Below are 20,656 nucleotides of genomic sequence, written 5' to 3' on the forward strand. Positions count from 1 at the left end.
GATATTAAGGCATGACAAATTGACATGTTCCTTTCCTAACAAAAACCTCAAAATACAGGAGGATATATGGTGTTTGACATATCAAATAATGAAATTTAGTGTAATGTTAGCACCTAACACCTTGTCAGAAGGACCAAATGAACTATTGCCATCACTTGGAGTCAATTGTTGTCTACAAGTCTTTTCTGAAACTACTTAACAGATTTTAATGAAAATTGGCATGAATTTTTCTATATAGTATCCTGCACAGAGACAGATATTTGAACCCTGAAAAAAACATGGTAGTCATCACTTGGAGAGCTTACTTTCCTTCACTGGCTTGGAGCTCTATGATAGTGTCCTTAGGAACAAAGTTGTCGGAGAGCTAATGCCCTTAGACAAAAATGATATTTTTTACATTTCATAAACTGTTATAGAGGACTCCTTTGATGGTATTGTCATTCTTTAATATGTTCGGAGCGAGCTTTTCAGTACTTGAGCATTCTTGAAGTGGATATCTCATTGTCTTATCTCATGTTGAGATATTTCATGGAGAGAATTGGCTGTATTATTGAATGAAGTTTATGGTGTGTTTGTTTCAGTTCTTTTTTTACCTTTTTGACATGAAAGGGGGTGGTTAAGGCCATATAAAACTAATTTAACCCCACCACAAATCCATAGTCAGAAGATGTTGGTCAATATTGTGGGTGGCTTTATTATACTTTCAAATAATCATCATTCTGTTACCATGGATTTATTACTTTTATTGTCATGGCCTTTCAGAGCTTACTTAAAGGGTGTTTACACTTGTTAAAGACCTTTTGGTGATCTTTGATACTATTTAATATTTTAGATTTAGGTTATATGCTGGTGCCTTTGTTGTGTTTCACCATATCTCTTATTTTTTCCAGAGATATGGCCCTTGAATGTATATTTTTTTTACACTTTTCAGTCAATATCTTGAAAGCATTTAAAACAATCTGAATCACTCACCTGGTTGAATTTTGCCTTTCAAAGGCAATAAATTTAACAAGAAGTCTTTGGTAGGACTTATCATGAAATCTTTTCAACAAGTGAAAGTTGAAGACTTGTAGTCGTAATAATATGGACCATTTAAGCTATTGAAAGAGTTTGGCTAATCCTAACAGTTTTGGAGATATATGTGAAAAACTACTGTCTGACCCCTATGTTCTATTTTTAGTAATGGCTGCCATATTTTTCGACAGATCAAAAATCCCCACATAAGTTCAATGCAGGATACACCAAGAAACAATTATTTCAAGTTTGGTTTCTATTGATCAAATAATGTCGGAGGAGAAGATTTTTGAATGAAATAACATCTCATCATGCTGAACACTTTCACCCATGTCAGAATTTAGCTAAACCTAACAGTTTAGGAGATACATATGAAAACTACTGTCTGACCCCTATGTTCTTTTTTTTATAACAGTGGCTATGTTTTTCGATGAATCAAAAATCCCCACTTCAATTCTATGCAGGATACCCCAAGAAACATTCATACCAAGTTTGGTTCTAATTTGTCCAGTAGTTTCAGAGGAGAACAGTTTTGAATAATTGTTAACGACGACGACGAACACCGAGTGATGGCAATAGCTAGAATGGCCTTTGGCCAGGTGAGCTAAAAAACATTCAAGTATTAATGATACCTGTACGACAGCCCTCTAAAAGATTCAATAAAGTTAGGGTAAGAAATTACTTCCAATAAGAGTTACTGCCCTTGAAAGGAAAAAATCTAAATGCACCAAGGTGCACAAGCCAAGTTCAATCCTCATTTTTTAGAAATATTTCTACTGTGATTTTTTTTAAAATCAGATGTGAACCTTTTTGAGACCAGATTTTTTTCTTAAAAAAAATCCTTTGAGATGTTTGTTGTGCTTGCAAGGTCTTAGTTTTTAAATTGGCCATATGGCATGTTGCACTATATGCACCAGTTTATTTTGTAACAATATTCTAGAGATCTGTTTCAATCAGAAGTAAACATTTTAAGTTAAAGTCTGGAATCCTAATGCAATTTTTTAGCATACTTTACCTTGACCAAAACTTTGCTCAAATCAATAGGTATCTCACTTATCTGGCATCTAACAATCTGTTAAAGTTTGGTATGAATCAGAGGTAAATTTTTAGACTTATTGCATGGAAACCTCATTTTTTTTTAGAAAAAAATATGACTGTATTCTTGACCTTTAAAGAAACTTCCCAAAAACCAAAAGGGATCTCACTTATCTGGTATGTAACAAAATCCCAAAGTTTGGTTTGAATCAGATGTAAACTTTTTGATTTAATGTCCAGAAACCTCAATTTTATGGAAAAAATTAAGTGTTTTGTCCACTGTTATTCACCTTAAAGGAAATTTCCCACTTACCCAGTATGTTACGATATCCCAAAGTTTGAATTGGATATAACCTTTTCCTGTTTATGTCCAGAAACCAATGTTGACACACTCCCACCAACCTGTCATCACAAATCAATAACTGGGTTCAACTTTATTGCAACTCAGTTAAAAATAGCCCTTTTTGGATTATATTTTAAGATCTGTGGCAAACAGGAAAAATTGTCCAATAACGACACTAAAAATTATTTTTATATTCATAAGGCAATGAAATGAGCGCCATGTGAGTACTTCGGACCCTCTAGAGTCTCAAGTTTATTTATGATTATTTAATACCATAAAAAAGTCTCTTAACTTAACATAATAAAATAATACCATATAAACATAGCATTTTAAAATTCTAATTGTGAAGATGGCGAAGATAAACATGATATACTTTGGTTAGATTGAATGTAATTTCTCTTGATAACTATTTCCAATAGAATAAATAGTTCTAATTTAATCTACTGAATTAGATTGATTCTGGCATTCACAATATCACAACTGGGTCGATATGACAGATCACAACCAGCTTGGATCTGGCATTTACAAAATCACAGCTGCCGGTTCAATCCTTGGATAAGTAGGATCACATTTAATTATTACTCCCATCAACTACTACTTTCTCCCCCTTTCACATTATAGTTCCTAATCTTTGGTTTGTTTATAACTTTTTTACTGCCAGGTTTTATTGATGGTTTGTATGGCTGAGATTTGGGTCTTTGTTCCAAAGATGGTTTAGATCCCTCAATAAAGAAATCTTGTCTTACATCAGCCAATTTCCTTTGGTCTGTAAGAAAAAATATTCTATATGTACATTTTGGTTAAGATATTTGTAGTATTAGGGATAGTTGAACAAAATATTCAGCTCATTTGCAAAAATCCATAACAACTTAATCAAGTATAACATTGTTAATTCTTATTATTTTTATCCTTGAGGAGTGAGGAGAAGCTTGGATAAATATATACAAGTAGTTCAAACCAACCAACCAAACTGTATGGACTTGTCCAAAGTTACATATTTTTTTTAAGAATATCATTTAAGTACATATATTATATTTCAGATATTGACATGTTATCATAACAAGAATATACATGATATACACACTACTCTAGCTTTACACTGAGAAAGTATCAGGTAAAGTTTTCTAAAATTAAAAACCATGCTGTCAATTGTGATTGCAGACTATTCTACTCTATTACTTACCAGGATATAAATTGCATATTGACCTTACATTGAAAAGAGATAAATTTTAAAATCCTACTTTTCCTGAGAAAGATCTAAGCATAGGAGTTACTACCTTTCCTGAGAGATCTATGAATAAATTTGGTCTGATAAGATCCTACCTCTACTGAGAGATCTAGGAATAAATTTGGTCTGATAAGATCCTACCTTCACTGAGGGGAGATCTAGGAATAAATTTGGTCTGATAAGATCCTACCTTTCCTGAGGGGAGATCTAGGAATAAATTTGGTCTGAAAAGATGCTACCTTTACTGAGGGGAGATCTAGAAATAAATTTGGTCAGATAAGATCCTACCTTCACTGAGAAAAGATCTAGGAGTTGTTCTGTACAAGATCCTTCCTCTACTGAGAAATTTAGGAATAAGAATTGGTTTGTATCAGATCCTACCTTTCCGGATAGGAGATCTAGGAGTAGGAGTTGGTCTGTCATCCAGAAGTTTCCATATTTCCTGTAATGACTCTCCACCAACTGAAGACATACTAATGCCTAATGGCTGTTCCTTTGAAGTTCTGTCTGACTCCGGAACGCTCAGATTGGTAGATGCCAGGGATTGGTTGCCATAACTTGCTCTTGTGTCCATGTATTCATCCTGATCAGCAAAGTCTGTAATAACATTAAAGACTGATATGACAAAAGTATATATACTGTATAAAAGCAATATAAATGGTTTTAGATGCCATATTGTTCCTCTTTTGGAAATAAGTATTGTTTTTAAGAGAACTCTTGATGTTAGTGAGTACTGTATTTCTAAGTACTTTGTACATGTAAATTTATTTAAGGTGTTCTTTCAAACTAAATAAAAATAGGCCAACTTTCATCCACAACATTTAGAAAACTTAAGGAACATACTTTTCTGTCATCTTGTAAAATTAAACAGTTGTATTTTCAAATAATTAATAGTATTTGAAATGATATAAAAAATATTTTAAAAGAAATTTTGACAAAAAAAATGTATGGTAAAATGATAAACATTAATTTAAAAAAAAAATATGAATCTTTCAAGGGGAGGTAATTGGTTGGAAAATGTATGAATCTTTCAAGGGGAGATAATTGGTGAGAAAATGTATAATAAAAATGTAATGAGTTTTTTTTTTTTAATATTATGAGAAAAAGTGTTTAAGTGACCCCTAACTTTCTTCCTGAAATTTGAAAGAAAATCACATAAGTATTCTTCAAATTAATTTCTGAAAAATTCTATTTCCCAATTTTTTAACAGTTTGTGAAACTGAAAATTCTCTACAGAATCTATATAAAATGTTGTAAAAAATGCCTACGTTAAGGCCTAAATAAATCAAAATCAAGTTCAGTGACCTATATTTTTTAAGTTAAAATTTTAAAGTATGTTCATTCAAAGTCATCTAGAAAAATTATAATAAAATCTATAAACAAAAAATATTATGACCTACCTTAATAAAATATATTCAGAATCCATACATATTTATTAATATTGCATTATCAAAAGACTTGAAATAGTTACCTATAGATTTTTTTAGTATAGAAGGAGGCCTGTAATCTCCTTGCATTGGTACATTGTTGGTTGTTGATTCCATGGTATCCTCTGGAAACTTCTGGGCATACTGCAATTGCTACAACAGTAAATAGTATTACTGTGAGCATAGGTATTTGTTATCATTTAATCTAATGAATAACAGATACTCAGAAGTTTTTAGTGTGAAAGAAAATATTTACTGATAATACAGGAAACAAAACAATTTAAAAAAGAAATACTGTAGGCAAAGTTCACAAAGAAGACTTCAGCAGACACTGGACATTTACCAGGTTTCACATATAAAATCCTGACAATTGTTAGTCAGATTTTGCTAGCATCCAACAATAATTACAACATTCATATGATGGCTAACCTTCCTGTAAAATTTCATCAAATCCCTTAAGTATTTTGGGATTAGTTGTGCTCACAGGATAAGGAAATAAATTTTTATGCACATCTACACACAGGCCAAGCCTTCAAATAAAATTTCATTAAAAGCCCTGAAGAGGTTGTGAAGGAGTTGCCATTACAAAAATTTATCATGTAAAAAGTTAAGTTGGATTAACACCCTTTGCAGGTTTCCAACAAAAGTTATACCCCTTTATGCCCATCTACATATAATGCCTATCCTTACTGCAAAATGGTATAGAAATGCATAAAGTGATTTAAAAAAGATTTACATGTGAAACCCTAAAGCTGTACTATAATCCTTGAGGGCTTTGGACAATAATTGTACTCTTTAATGCACATCTACAAATGAAGTCTAACCTTCCTTTAAAACTTGAGCAAAATATGTTGAGAGGTGTAGGAGGAGTTCTGCTTATAAAATATGTGGCAAATTAACAGATGGACAGACATAAACATTTATGTACTTTCATTATCTGGATGGGGAATTCTCTGTGTTCCTAAGGGTAGCTTAGCTGAAAAAGGAAAATACATGGAAATTTAAACTGGAAGGAAGATAATCATATCAACCCGGAGAACAAGTTTTTTTCTTTTATTCCATCATAAAACATTTCCAATCACTGTCATGAATGACATCAACAATATTTCTGGCCATTGTCATTTGACATTACAATGACAAGGCAAAAACTATTGTGATATTGTCAATATTTTTGTAATCAAATGCAGCCAGTAAAGATAAAAATACCCTCATACTTTTTCACTAGTAATTGTCACAAGAAATGCATGAAAATTACCTCTCATTTAAATCAAAGATTGGAAATTTACCTGCTTGGTTAGATCATACTGCAACTTCTCTAGCTGAGAAAGTTTACTGAGGAACTGTTGTGACATAGAATGGTCCTGGGTGAGTTGTGAGGGAATCTGTCGTGGAGGTTCCTGAATGGCTGATCTACTTGTTGGAGGATTGGAAGGAGGTGACGACACACCTGTACATTAAGATAATGTATCAAGATAACTGTGTTGTATAAAATGTTAACATTTTAATTACAAAGATTGATCTTACAGACAGAACTTCTAACTATCACATTATTATTCAACTGTGGAAGCCACAAAAACTGCTAAGTTAGTATGACAATAAAAAAAAGTATTTTATAAAAGTTTTTACTCAGTATGTAGTTTTTAGAAACCAGAGTGGTTAAAACTTTGGAAATTAATAAAGATTTTAAGAAAAGAACAAACTGAAAACCATGAAATAAAGTGAAGAGTTCTTGTTTCAAAAAACAGACACCATGCAGAAGCAGCTGCTTTGTCTCAAGTAATTGGAACAGGCAGCTTTCTTCAATCGTTTCACCTTGCCAAACAAAAAACACCATGTTTTTTCAGCTCAGTTCTGATCTTTTTACTCAGATAAATAAAACAAAACAATTTTCATCAGCTCAACCCCAATCTTTGGATCAGCTAAATAAAACATACCAGCTTTCTTCAGCTCAGCCCTCAGTCTATTTCCCATCTCTATAAGCTGTTGTCTTTCCTTGGCGAGCTGTGCTATATGCTTAGCTGCAGACTTTAATTTCCCTTGTAATTCTTCAAGCTGAATATTAGAGTTTTGTTTCCTATTTGGTACTGAACCAGTTACATTACCAGCCTGTTGCTTCAGCCTTGATATTTCATCCTGTAATTGCTGTATAACAAGTTCCTGTACATAAAATATTTTACTGATGATGATAATACAGCAATAAAGCTTTCAGTAGTAGTTTAATACATTTTCACTGATAGCAGCATATTACAATGAAAAGAAACTATTTATGGTGTTTGAATGAGTTTTGAAATATCAGTTTAAGCCAAGCATATCATACATAAAAAAAAACTAATAAGAAGACTGAAGAACATATATTTATTACCATGATTAATGAAAAAAATCTTTCAAGCTTACCTGTGCACCAAAATTTACTCCTGGTCTTTTCTCTGATAAATCTATTTTCAACTGTGATATCTGCAATAAACAGATACATGTCCTACTAACACATTGAAACTATTAAGTGAATGAAGAAAAATCACAAAAGCTTTATTTTATCATTATTTTATCAATGTTGTATTAACCCATTATGTTGGGTTAAATATCAACAAGCCTGTGGTAAAACAATGATAAAATGAAGTTTTCATGATTTTGATTCTAATAGAACAGTTATGGTACTTTACCCATATTTTTGTTACCTAAGGTAATCTTGGACTTCCGCCATATTCAGCTCTTTCATTCAGTGAATACATGACAGAATTAATGCATTTTTAGGTTGCAGTGTTCCCACATGCCCTTACATTTTACAATATGTATACTTAATCATTGTGTATGCAACATGCATTTGATAATACAATTTTATTGGGTTTTTATTTTTAAGAATTGTAGGAGGTAATTTATGCATACACAAACCACGTCCATTTAAGTGCGTACTACTCATACAGCAATCGAAAATCAACCAAGATTATGGTCTCAAAGCCTTTTAAGGACTTTCTGTAAGAAGATAAGATATACTTTATCCTAATCTTAGTGCCGCAGGTGTAGAAGTCATCACTATGACTGTAACTTGAGGTACATTACTGTATTCATTATATGTCCTATGAACATAACAATCTATATTTACTAACTTGTTGTGAGAGAGAACTTATTTCCATATTTTTCTCAAGATTTCCTTTATAGTATTCATCAGCCTCCTTCCTGGCCTCTATAAGTTGTATCTCTATATCAGAAAGCCTCTGTTTCAGACTAGCTATCTCTGCTGTGTAACGTCGTCCTTGGGCTCCAACCTCATATTGTAACTGATCTATCTCTATCTGTTTTGTCTTTGGCTGTAATACATGTATTCTATCTCACTATTACATGTATTAACAAAAAATGATTGTCTTTGGCTATAATACACTGTATACTCTCTTACTAATACATGTATCAATAACAAATGATTGTCTGGTTGTAATACATGTATTAACTCTCCCTTACTATTACATGTATAAACAAAAAGTGTGTGTACGTGACTGTAATACATGTATTCTCCCTTACTATTTCTTGTATAAACAAAAAGTGATTGTCTTTGGTTGTAATACATGTATTCTCTCTTACATATACATGTACATGTATCAATAACTAGAGGCTGAATCGCTCACCTGGCTAACCATTTGCTTATTTAAAAAACTTCAGGAATGAGACAGGCAAAGTTAAAGTTAACTGAATTGTCAAATGCACGAAATGCTTTTAATAGCATTCTTATGACCTGAACCAGAATATTGCTAAAGGCAACAGTTTTTGAATTGTTTTCAAAAAACTGTACTTGGACCCCTATGTTCCGTTTTTAGTATAGGCAGCCATATCTATTCACAAATTAAAAATCACAATTCATTTGGAGCACAATACACTAAAGAACTATTATGCTTATTTTCATTAAATGATCTTAAATGGTTTAAGAGAAGATTTTCAAAGTTGTGCAAGTGTGAAAAAAGACAAACAAAAAAATGCTTCAAGGGCTGTAACTCCTACATCAGTTGACGAAAAGCTTTGAATATTTCAGTGGAAGTCCATTTCATTATGTTAAATAATATAACCCTACCAGAATTTTGCTATGTTCTATTTTTAGTAACTGCCGCCATGTTTTTTTCACATATCATAAATCCTAGCAGTCACTTTGTGCACAATGCTCTAAAAAACAATCATGCAAAATTTACATCAAACTGGTCTAGCAGTTTCTGAGGAGAAGATTTTCATAAAATTTGTCCCCCATGATGATGACCACAACGGATGTCAAGTGATGGCCAGGTGAGCTAAAAAGTGTGTGTATTCTCTTTTACTATTTCATATATAAACAATAAGTGTGTGTCTTTGCCTGTAATACATGTATTCTATCTCACTGTAACATGTATAAACAAAAAGTGTTTGTCTTTGGCTATAATATACTGTATATTCTCTTACTAAAACATGTTTCAATAAAAAAGTGATTGTCTTTGGTTGTAATACACATATTTTCTCCAACTTATACATGTATGAACTAGAAAAACTGATCAATTCTTATTTGATACCCCCACTTCCCATTCGATTACATGTACCTTTTGACCTTCATTTTGATTTGGATCAAAATCTAAAATAGAAGGTGTACAATGGGAACATGTCATGAAGATACTGTGAATGTTTCAATTCCATACAGTGGTAAACGAGGAGTAACAAATAAGAGATGGGTTCCAGTGTAAATATTACCATCTTCTGGTGATACAGGGAAGATAAAGTAAACATATAGAAAGGCCTGAAAAATAAATTCCAAACGATGTCAAAACTGTCAAATTTGCAATGCAAATTTTTGGTCATTCCCTCCAGAGGACTTGAACAATTTAAGCTGTTTCATATTTCAATGTAATTTAACTAATTACTTCTTTAGACAATTTATCCACAATCTCATCAAGATACAATATACGAGCTTGTTGCTTCTTCACTTGGGCTGAAAGTTCTACTTTCTCTGTTCTAAGGGCACCTGAAAAAGAAGGTATACAAACTATCTTAGCTATGCAAAGCATATATAATTGTAAAACATTAATTATACATAAAAAAAAAAATGAAAACTTACAAATCTTACATTACAATATGAGTTGATTATTCTGGATGATTTTATTATTTTTCTTTCTGTCATTGTTCTTTAAATTTCTTCATCATAAGATTGTACTTTTTTTCTCTGGTATCAATAAACCTAAGTTCTAACATTTCTAAAATAAAATTATTTTGACAGAATTTTGGGGAATATACAAACAATATCCATGACATTTTACAGTTTCAATCAATGTATAAAATCCATATCAAGGGTAGCATTAGGTTGGTTTTATTTCTTTTGATAGAGTTGTAACCAAACTTTTGATTATTCCCAACATATGAATCCAAGATTTTTGTAACAATAATTTTTACCTTTACTAAATGCAATGAAAAATTAAATAAAAAAGTGCTTATGAGCAGCAACCAAAGCTGCTTACAACATACAGCTAAAACTATATCAATAATCATTCAATTTTTAACCACAGGCTTAAAACTAAAGTGGTGCAGACTAAAGTACATTACTTCAATCTGAAGTCTACATAATGTACAGAACAAATGAACTTAATTTAAGTGTGACTGGAAACAAATATATTTCTTTCTGCTACAGATGAAAATTCTCTCATTAAGTGTCAGTCTTTGTAAGAATCAGGCAGTGTGTGAAACATGGTATGAAAAACCCATCTATTTGTTAATGTAATTTGACTATTTGCACCATCAGAATCAAGGAAAAAAGACAATACTTTCAATATCATGTTGGTGCAAAAGGGATATAATTTCATTGAAATGCACTGTAAATGACCATTTAAAGGGCAGATAACTCTGTAAAAACCTAATTTTTCTAACATTCTAATGAAAAATTTACGAGCAAGCCAATGATGCAAAGATCAAATAATGGTCTTTTCAAATAGAGAAAGCATCCTTGAGTGAAATTATATTGTCAGATTGGTGGGGTTTTGACATACATGTTTCTGATTTTTCTCATTTTGCCAGATTCTTACAAATACTTACACTTACGTACTTGATAAAAGGAATTCATATGTTAAAAAACACTACATTTGTTACTGCTGGATTACTAAGCATTTTATTTATGTACAATAATAAAATCTGCATACTAATTTTTAAACACATGCTTCAAAGTCAAGTGGTAAAGACTTGAAGCACATCACTTCACTCTGAAGACTGTATAATTGAACTAATCCACTGATATTCAGAACACATGTAAATATAAAAATATCAATTTTAATATTGCTAATTTTGATATGCTGTACACAAGGAGTAACTTCTCATCAGCAGCATTAGAATTAAATACATAGAAATATCTGAATTCAAAAGTAATTGTATACAAGAAGTACCCAGTACTCCAAAAATATCCATATAATAAATCCATTACCGAGAGATTCTTTTATGTGCAATTAAAGGAATAAAGTGTGACAATTCCTGACAATTGTGCAGATATCAACACTTTAATCAACCAGATCATTCAATCCTCTCCATGAAAGTTTGTATTTTAGAAAAAATTTACCATCCTATGAACAGTCCCGTTCTAAGTAAAAACTATCGTAGGGAAAGAGAGGAATACTGGATACGCAGACTAGCTACTGCAATACCCTACGGATGCAATGACAATATCAAAAGTATAGGAAACCTTTCAAGCCAATATAATAATAGCATAAATGTGATGAATTTATTTTACAAAAATCCAAGACGGGAAAGGTGTCATGGCCATCGTCACTATACGTCATCTAAGTTGCATGATGTCTCCATAGATGGTCTCTTTCCTTTCATACAAAAATCTCTTGGACTTCATCACATTAGAACCAAACTTTATTCTATACCTCTCACTCTACTACACTCCCTTTACAAAACAAGTCTTGACACTCCTGTTTCTGACCCCACCTCATCATTATACAGACTTATTGCCATCATTTTGGATATTGGTTTCCACAGACTCTTTAAACCAGTTTGTGTGAAAAGTCAAGACGAAGAAAAACGATCATTTCTTCCACTACCGTTTGTCAACAAAGGTATAGATGCAATTAATTTGGCTAACATCCTCCATCACAAAAACGTTACCAACAAAATTTCCCCATATTTCAAAGACAAATCCATACCAATTACTTCATTATCCTATACTTTACCCATTGCATCCAAAATTTTCAATTATAAAAGGCTATTGCAAAACCTTGAGATTGAGGACTTCAAGGCTAAACCACCTGACTGTTCTTGCAAAACCTCTCCATTCAAATATGGTCCTCAAACCTCTTTCAAAACTTTTAACTTTTATACTCACAACTGTCAAAGAGAGTCTGCAGTCTTACCACAACACTTGTTACTCCCGTAGTGGTATTAATTCAATGTAGATCCTGAAAAATTCAAAAAATCTTTTGGAGACAATCAGTTCAAGACTATTATCTGAATATAATAGCATTAAAACCTATGATTTTTCAACACTGTATACTTCTATTCCCCATACTCAGTTAAAATCTCGACTTAAAAACATTATACATCATTGTTTTTCCAAAAAAGATGGTACACCTAGATACATATATATAGTTCTTGGTAGAGATTCCTCATACTTTGTAAGAAATAATTCCAAATCATCTTCCAAATATACAAAGGAAGATGTTTACAAAATGCTGGAATTTTTAATCGACAACATATTTGTCCAGTGTGGTGGACGTGTTTTTCAACAAACGGTCAGCATTCCAATGGGAACAAATTGTGCTCCATTACTTGCTGACATATTCCTTCACTCTTATGAGGCTGCCTTTATAGCAGATCTGATCAGAAAGAAAGAATATCGTTTGGCTAGATCCTTCAATCTCAGTTTCCGCTATATAGATGACATATTATCTTTAAACAATCCTAATTTCGGGGATTTGATACATCGCATCTACCTAAAAGAACTTGAGATAAAGGATACTACAGACACTGTGAAGTTAGCCTCATATCTTGACCTACACTTAGAAATCAATGATAAAGGAAAACTATTGACCAAACTTTACTACAAACGTGATGACTTTTCATCTGTGGCAACATCCCTTCGGCACCTGCGTATGGAGTGTTCATATCACAACTCATACGTTATGCCAGAGCTTGCCGAAACTACGCTGACTTTTTGTATCACGCTAGAACTCTAACAAATAGGGTTATGTTGCTACAAGATTGAAGTCATCACTACAGAAGTTTTATGGTCGTCATCATGAACTCGTAGATCGTTATGGTGCATCCATCTGCACCATGAAAATTGATTTATTCAACGAGTCATAGTTTTCCTTTCCTCATTTGTCTACCCCGGACTTGACTTTTTATGAGCAACTCAGCAGGTGTTTCTAGAAAACCAGAGGATGCTTACCCTACCGGTGCACTGGTCCATGCTCCCAGTTTTTAGTGGAGTCAGAGTTGCTCGTTTGCTTTTGTTGCTTTGTATGTATGATTTTAGTTACTTTATGTTCTTGTTGTGTATGTCTGTTTTCCATGTCTGGTCTTTGTCCCTGGATTACATTCTTTTGATTACCGCTGTGGCCTTGGTTCCCCTGATTACTCATTCATAGTAGTGAGTGGTAGATTTGGTAAGACAATAGGGCACAGACTTTTTCATAGTAGTGAGTGGTAGATTTTGTAAGACAATAGGGCACAGACTTCTTCATAGTAATGAATGGAAGATTTTGTAAGACAACAGGGCACAGACTTCTTCATAGTAGTGAGTGGTAGATTTTGTAAGACAACAGGGCACAGACTTCTTCATAGTAGTGAGTGGAAGATTTGGTAAGACAACAGGGCACAGACTTCTTCATAGTAGTGAGTGGTAGATTTTGTAAGACCACATGGCACAGACTTTTTCATAGTAGTGATTGGAAGATTTGGTAAGATAACAGGGCACAGACTTCTTCATAGTAGTGAGTGGTAGATTTTGTAAGACAATAGGGCACAAACTTCTTTATAGTAGTGAGTGGAAGATTTTGTAAGACAATAGGGCACAGACTTCTTTATAGTAGTGAGTGGTAGATTTTGTAAGACAATAGGGCACAAACTTCTTTATAGTAGTGAGTGGAAGATTTTGTAAGACAATAGGGCACAAACTTCTTTATAGTAGTGAGTGGAAGATTTTGTAAGACAATAGGGCACAAACTTCTTTATAGTAGTGAGTGGAAGATTTTGCAAGACAATAGAGCACAGACTTCTTCATAGTAATGAATGGAAGATTTGGTAAGACAACAGGGCACAGACTTCTTCATAGTAGTGAGGGGTAGATTTTGTAAGACAATAGGGCACAGACTTCTTTATAGTAGTGAGTGGAAGATTTTGTAAGACAATAGGGCACAGACTTTTTCATAGTAGTGAGTGGAAGATTTTGTAAGACAATATGGCACAGACTTCTTTATAGTAGTGAGTGGCAGATTTGGTAAGACAAAATGGCAGACTACATTATAGTAGTGAGTTGCAGATTTTGTGTGTTTAAAGAAAGGGTTCAAAGAAGAGCTTCCATAGTTCATCAAATTCATGTTCTTGGAGTACAATAGGTTATATTTTTAAAATGAAAATATTCTAGTTTATCATAAAATCAGAGTTAGTACTGTTTTATCAAATGATGTAATTTAGACTTTCAAACTTCAAAGGTGTTATGTATAATGTAACTATCTGACTATTGACAGTAACTGTTTTTCACTTGATTAATTTTCTTTACATTTTAATACTAAGACAAGCTTGTTCAGTCTAAAACTAAAACTAATTGTGACTGACAGACTGTTGGATAGGACAAAACACAAAATCCCAACACCTCTGTTGTATAAAGCACAAAAAAGAAGACCTGGTTTCCAACCAAAATCTTAATTACCACATGAGTTGTTTTACCAAGTTTCCTGTTTACTATGGGTTGTTTTGCCTTTCAGATGTGAAAATACTTAATAAGATATAAAAAATACCAATCACATACATATAAATAGTGTAAATTTTAGTAGTGGTATGCCGTACAAATTTTTCAAGGAGTAATCTCCCATCAGCAGCATTAAAATATTGAACGATCTAAATCCAAAAAAAAAAATTGTATACAAGAAGTACAGTAATCAAAACCAAAACTATCGAAATAGGAAGCCAAATCCATCACTTAGAAGTTCTTTCATGTGTAATACAAAGAATGAAGCCTCACTGTTCCTCATTTTAATTATGTCTTTACTCTTTTTGATTAGATAAATTTCAATGGGAAATCACCCTGGATGAACATGTAATGAAAACAAAAATAATAATAATACCAATGTAAAAACACAGAAGATGAGAAAGGAAAAATTAAGACAATTTACAAAAGTATAATTAAAGCTGAATTAGCTGTCATTTTCGTAAATTTTTGTTTCTGCTGAACTTTGAATTATTTCTACTAAATTGTAACTTTCCTGTATAACTTCATCTGATATCCACAAATAAAATGCATTAAATACATGTATTATGTATATATATATTGTCTTGCAAGACAAAAAATCAACCTAGATAAATCCGTATGCATGTGACTTCTTGTGTCCTTAATCCGTGCATGTGCTGTAAGGGTCGCTTCTCTAATAACAAATCTGATTGCAAAGCGAAAAAGGTTATTCAACGGTAAGGAAGACCGACGACTGAAGTGGTAAAAGAAAAAAGTTTGAATATGCCGCAAGGATCCTTTTGAAATTTACCTATTGTGACATAATGTGGCTCATATATGGTCATTACTTATTTGAAAATTAATCAAGAAGTAGATGAAATGAAATGAAAACAGACACGTGCTTACCTATGCGTCCTTTATTGTTATTTTTTTACAAAGGTTAAAGTATTTTTAACCCAGGTGAATGTCCAGTCAGTGATCTTCAGAAGTAATGGCGAAAAATAATTAGATCAGAGCTATTGATCTTCTCTGATTTAAAAAAAAAACCTTGTTTTCACAATATTCTGTAGATATTTATTGCTTCAATTGCATTACTACACACTTATTTCATTGAATCAGCAAAATTCAGTAGAATGAAAACTGAACAAATTTGGCAGTTAATGCAGCTTTAAATCATACAATTACCTATGGCTTCATTGAGTGACTGAATGTGACACCTAACGATATGGTTGTCCTTGACCTGTGACATGACCTCCTGTTCATCAGTTACCATGGAAACAGCAGGTATCTGTCCATGTTTCCTTGTGTTAGCTAGTTGAACATCCAAGTCCCTCATTTTCTTCCTTAAATGTTTAACTTCAGATTCCAACTCCTGTACATAATCTAAAAAAAATATTTGATGCTTTATTGGGCTAATCTTATTATATACAATATACTGTATATACAATATATTTTACTGCACACCTTCTACAAGGCTTACATTAAAATTTTGTAGGTCAGTAATGACAAACTGTTGACTATTTGTTTTATAGCAGTTTCGGTTGCTTTATCTAGCCAAAGTTATACAACACAAAATTTAAATTGAATGTAAATGAATGTAAGTATTTACTATTTTTATAAAGGTTATATGATGGTGCATTTGTTGCATTTCACCATATCTGTTCCTTTTTCTACTTATGAAACTCTCTAACTTTATTTATATACCTATATTTATAGAAACTAAGTTTGCTCAACTCATTGTTGGCTTCACATATTATAGAATACAGGAAAGAATAATCAAGTGAACCAAGATACATTACAAATAAACATAACTAAAAACCCATTAACCCACTACAGCCATTAACCCACTAGGGCCATTAACCCACTAGGGCCATGAAAAGGCAACCTTTATCTAAAAAATCTATGTATAAGTGATTAAAAATTAAACCTTTCTTTCAGGGAATAGTTTTGACTCTAATTACACTGTAACCCTCTGTTTGGGTTGGAAGATAAAGAAAGTATCTAAGACAACTGGGGCAATTCAAACACATATATATATATATATATATATATATACCTGTAATGGCCAACTGCAGTTAAGCACTTGGTGATCAAATACTTACCATTATTATCTCCCTTTGATATGGTTTCTGACATCTGTGGTAACTCATGTCCCAAATTTTCCATTTGACTTCTCATTTCTTTGATAACAGCTCTAAGATTTTGATTCTGTTGCTTAAGGTTCTCCAACTCTTCTTTGTTGATGAGATTCAGACATCTCTCAATGTCTACCTATACAAGCAGTCGCTGAATAGTTAGATTCAGACATCTCTCAATGTCTACCTATACAAGCAGTCACTGAATAGTTACTTTAAAGTTAACTATTTGCATGAAGTTTGTTTTTCTTAAATATTCTCATTTGCATTTAGTATGAATCTGCTAACATATTTAAATTTAAACAACTTGAGGAATAAAATGCACAGAGGAAAACATATGTTTTCCAAATGTTATCGAAACATATGATATGTTTTGAACCAAAGATATAAAAGATCTCACAAAAAATATATCAATAGTTATCTTTTGGTAAAATATATTTTCCAAATGCCTTAAATTAAAAAGTATATGTGTCTATTACAATTTTGAAGAAAAAAGAATAAATGTAATTTACTTGGCAAAAATCAAGTATTTCTATACTGGTTCTAAACACGTTTCCATAAGTTTTTTGGGAATATAACATGGTTACAATTTTCCATGTGAAGCATGGGTGTAGGAAGCAGTATGGTTAGTACTATTTGAGATACCAGCGTACAGGATGAAAAAAGTAAAATATTGTCCCTTTTAAAAATTTCTAATTTTGTTTTCTGTTTTTGTTTCTTTTTCCGTTAAATTAAATTTAACCAAAATTATGGGGATTAAATTGAGGGCTTTTCCTTAAAAAGCACAAACTCTTTATCAACTTGCATTTATATTTTTATCTACAGCTATCCCATGATTCCTCAGTGTTGATAGAGCTTGTTCCCTGTCTTTATACAATGTCCGTATCAATGTCTCTCTGTGATCTAGCTCTCTTGTCTTTTCTTTCACAGTAGCCAAGGCCTTTAACATAGAAAAGAAAAGGAAAATTCTGATTCATGATGAATTACATGTCTGTCTGAAGCTAAATCATATATTCTTTCAAAAATTAGAAGAGCAGTTACTTATATGCATAACCAAAGTGTGCTGATCCCATTCTCTCTCTCTTTCCACACACACACAATGTGAAAGTCAACTAGAACCCTCATCTTCCTTTTCCCTGATTCATGTTTGTACCTAATTCTTTGCAAATTGAAATACATTGTACCAAGTTGTGTTGCTTTCTTGGGTGACATTGGGAGTGGTGGATTACTGTCAGTTTGACATTGGGTGACATTGGGAGTGGTGGATCACTGTCAGTTTGACATTGGGAGTGGTGGATTACTATCAGTTTGACAATACAGCAATATTTATTTCTTGGTGAGTATTTTTTTCTAAGATAACGAAATTGGTGGGTGAAAAGTCATTTTAATGGTTCTGACACACCTCAATTAGCTAGATGGCAGGTAAAAGGAAAACAATGGCCAGTTTAATTGTTTTGAGGCTTATTTGAGACCTTTACATACCTCATCCTTATTTCTTGTTAGTTTCTTTATCAATTCCTCAGATTTTTCATACTGATTCCTCTCAAGATCCTCAAATCTATTCTGCCAGTCTAATTCTAACTGGACTTTGCTTCTCTCTAAACTTGATTCTCTGTCGGCAGCTTGGCTCAACTCTCTTTTATACCTTTGTATAATGTAATTGTTTACATCCACAACTGATTAATTCAACTTTATCACACAGACCTTACTCTCTTTACAGCAAACTATATAGTATTCAAACATTCATTATTATTCTAATTTTAAACAATATTCACAGTGGAATTTTCTAAATCTTTTTAGCTAATGCCAACTGCCTGAGCAGAAATAAACTGTTATCACAGAGATATGTCTTGCTTGTCATACATGGATGTGGTTATTCAAAACTTGATTGAAGGTGAAAGTTTTACTTATTTTATCTATATATTATTGACAATATATGATATCAATTCAACCATTTGACACCACCAAAAGTGGACAGATTCCTCAGGTATAGTTTATTGTTTGCAAATATGGAACTATGAAACTATGAATAAATGATAATCTCGGTCGATGGACTATGACTGCTGGGGTGTATGCACTAAATGGATACAGATTTGTGGTAGAGTGATGCTAATGCAACTGCATACAAAATATGATTGACCTTGCATAAATGGTTCATATCAAACTGACCTAATCAGAAAACTTAACATGAAAATCTGAACGTGGATGGTGGAAAAACAATACATTAGTCTTGTCTTTCGGGATATTTGTCGCAAGCGAGACAAAAAAAAAATCACAAAAAATATTGAATATACTAACCTGTCTATATCCTGTTTCTTCTGGTTGATATCAGCTCTGAGTTTCTCTTCATTTTCCCTTAGACTTTGAACCTCTATATCTTTATTGACCTGACTCCTAGATACATCAACAATCTGTCTATCCCATTTCTCCTTTAACTGAAATATCTCATCATTCAATCTGTAATAAGATGTTTTTATTACAGCAAAAATATGAAAAATACCACTGAATTCTAAATAATAAATGCACATTACTATTTTCCATCTGTAAAGCATATTTTTAGTGCATGTATCAGAATAGTGAACATATATTTTTTTCGATTTGTTTTTGACTTTGATTTATTACACATAAATGCATTACACATGGAATCAGTGTAATTATAATACACTTCTGTTATGTTCAAAATGTGGTATTTACATAACATAATATAGTTTTCCTGCTTTCAATGTCTAAGTTATTTTTCAATTACATGAAGATAAACAAACTTTTCAACTTGTATTTCTTTTTCTTTCTGTAGATCTGACATTGACCATTGTAACTTTCTGATTTCTACTTGACTGTCCTCCAGTTTTGACTGTAGATCTCTAATTGTATTCTGTAATGACTGTTCCCTCTCTGCATAACCCTCTTTTACCTTGGCTAAAGCAGCTTCCTTTTCACGTCCATATCTATCCATCTCAGCATGTCTGAAAAATCCCAAAGTAACATAATCTTGTATGTTATTCTATAAAATATGAAATATAAAGAAATGCAAACTGGCATGCTGAATTATTTTTGATCAAGCTCAGGTGACAAAAAAACTAAAAGAAAATGTTTTGTGACATGGAGGACAAGGACAACTATATTTCCATGTAAAAAAAACTTTAAACATTCTCTATACCTCATAGTGAGGACAGATCCATGAAACAACTGTTGATATCACACAGCAAATGAAATCACTTGCCGTACAATGTACACTGTATGTTCCATCTATATAAAACAATATGGTACATTTGTACATCATACCATATAGTGAAAAATGGTGATATAAGACAGAAACCAAAATTTCTTAAATGAAGTTGTATGCCCAATCTATGTAAGGCATATATAAATTTGAAATCCATTCATGTGTTGGGACTTGAAAATTTAGAAGGACAGAATGTTTAAGGATAGACAGACAGTGTGATTGAAATATACCACTGAAATGTACTTACTTTCTCTGAAAATCTTCTTTCATTCTATTCATAGTTAATTCTGTTTGTTGAAGTTTGTTTTCTAATTCTGTCTCTCTGAAAAATAAAATAAACTGGAAGTTTTCAAATCAACTAATATTTTTGAAAT

At 32.3% G+C, this 20,656-nt stretch overlaps 1 protein-coding gene across 1 annotated transcript in view; it reads right to left on the reverse strand.

Moving 5' to 3' along the window:
• Positions 1-2,611: 2,611 nt before the first annotated feature.
• The window catches only part of LOC148618437 (coiled-coil domain-containing protein 57-like), a 30,764-nt gene continuing 12,719 nt past the window's right edge, over positions 2,612-20,656 (reverse strand). The window contains exons 8-22 of the mRNA XM_088577356.1: positions 20,530-20,604; positions 19,822-20,022; positions 19,358-19,516; positions 18,542-18,704; positions 17,865-17,999; positions 17,027-17,195; positions 16,110-16,307; positions 9,916-10,016; positions 8,152-8,352; positions 7,442-7,501; positions 6,982-7,204; positions 6,334-6,494; positions 5,092-5,200; positions 4,002-4,217; positions 2,612-3,158 (exon numbers count right to left, since the gene is read on the reverse strand). Of these exons, the coding sequence (XP_088433482.1) occupies positions 2,980-3,158; positions 4,002-4,217; positions 5,092-5,200; positions 6,334-6,494; positions 6,982-7,204; positions 7,442-7,501; positions 8,152-8,352; positions 9,916-10,016; positions 16,110-16,307; positions 17,027-17,195; positions 17,865-17,999; positions 18,542-18,704; positions 19,358-19,516; positions 19,822-20,022; positions 20,530-20,604 (2,350 nt within the window). The 3' untranslated portion in view covers positions 2,612-2,979. The remainder of the gene's footprint in view (positions 3,159-4,001; positions 4,218-5,091; positions 5,201-6,333; positions 6,495-6,981; positions 7,205-7,441; positions 7,502-8,151; positions 8,353-9,915; positions 10,017-16,109; positions 16,308-17,026; positions 17,196-17,864; positions 18,000-18,541; positions 18,705-19,357; positions 19,517-19,821; positions 20,023-20,529; positions 20,605-20,656) is intronic.

Source organism: Perna viridis, chromosome 4 (genome assembly GCF_037379345.1).
Source record: "Perna viridis isolate PV_CMFRI_1.1 ecotype Kerala chromosome 4, ASM3737934v1, whole genome shotgun sequence".
NCBI lineage: Eukaryota > Metazoa > Mollusca > Bivalvia > Mytilida > Mytilidae > Perna > Perna viridis.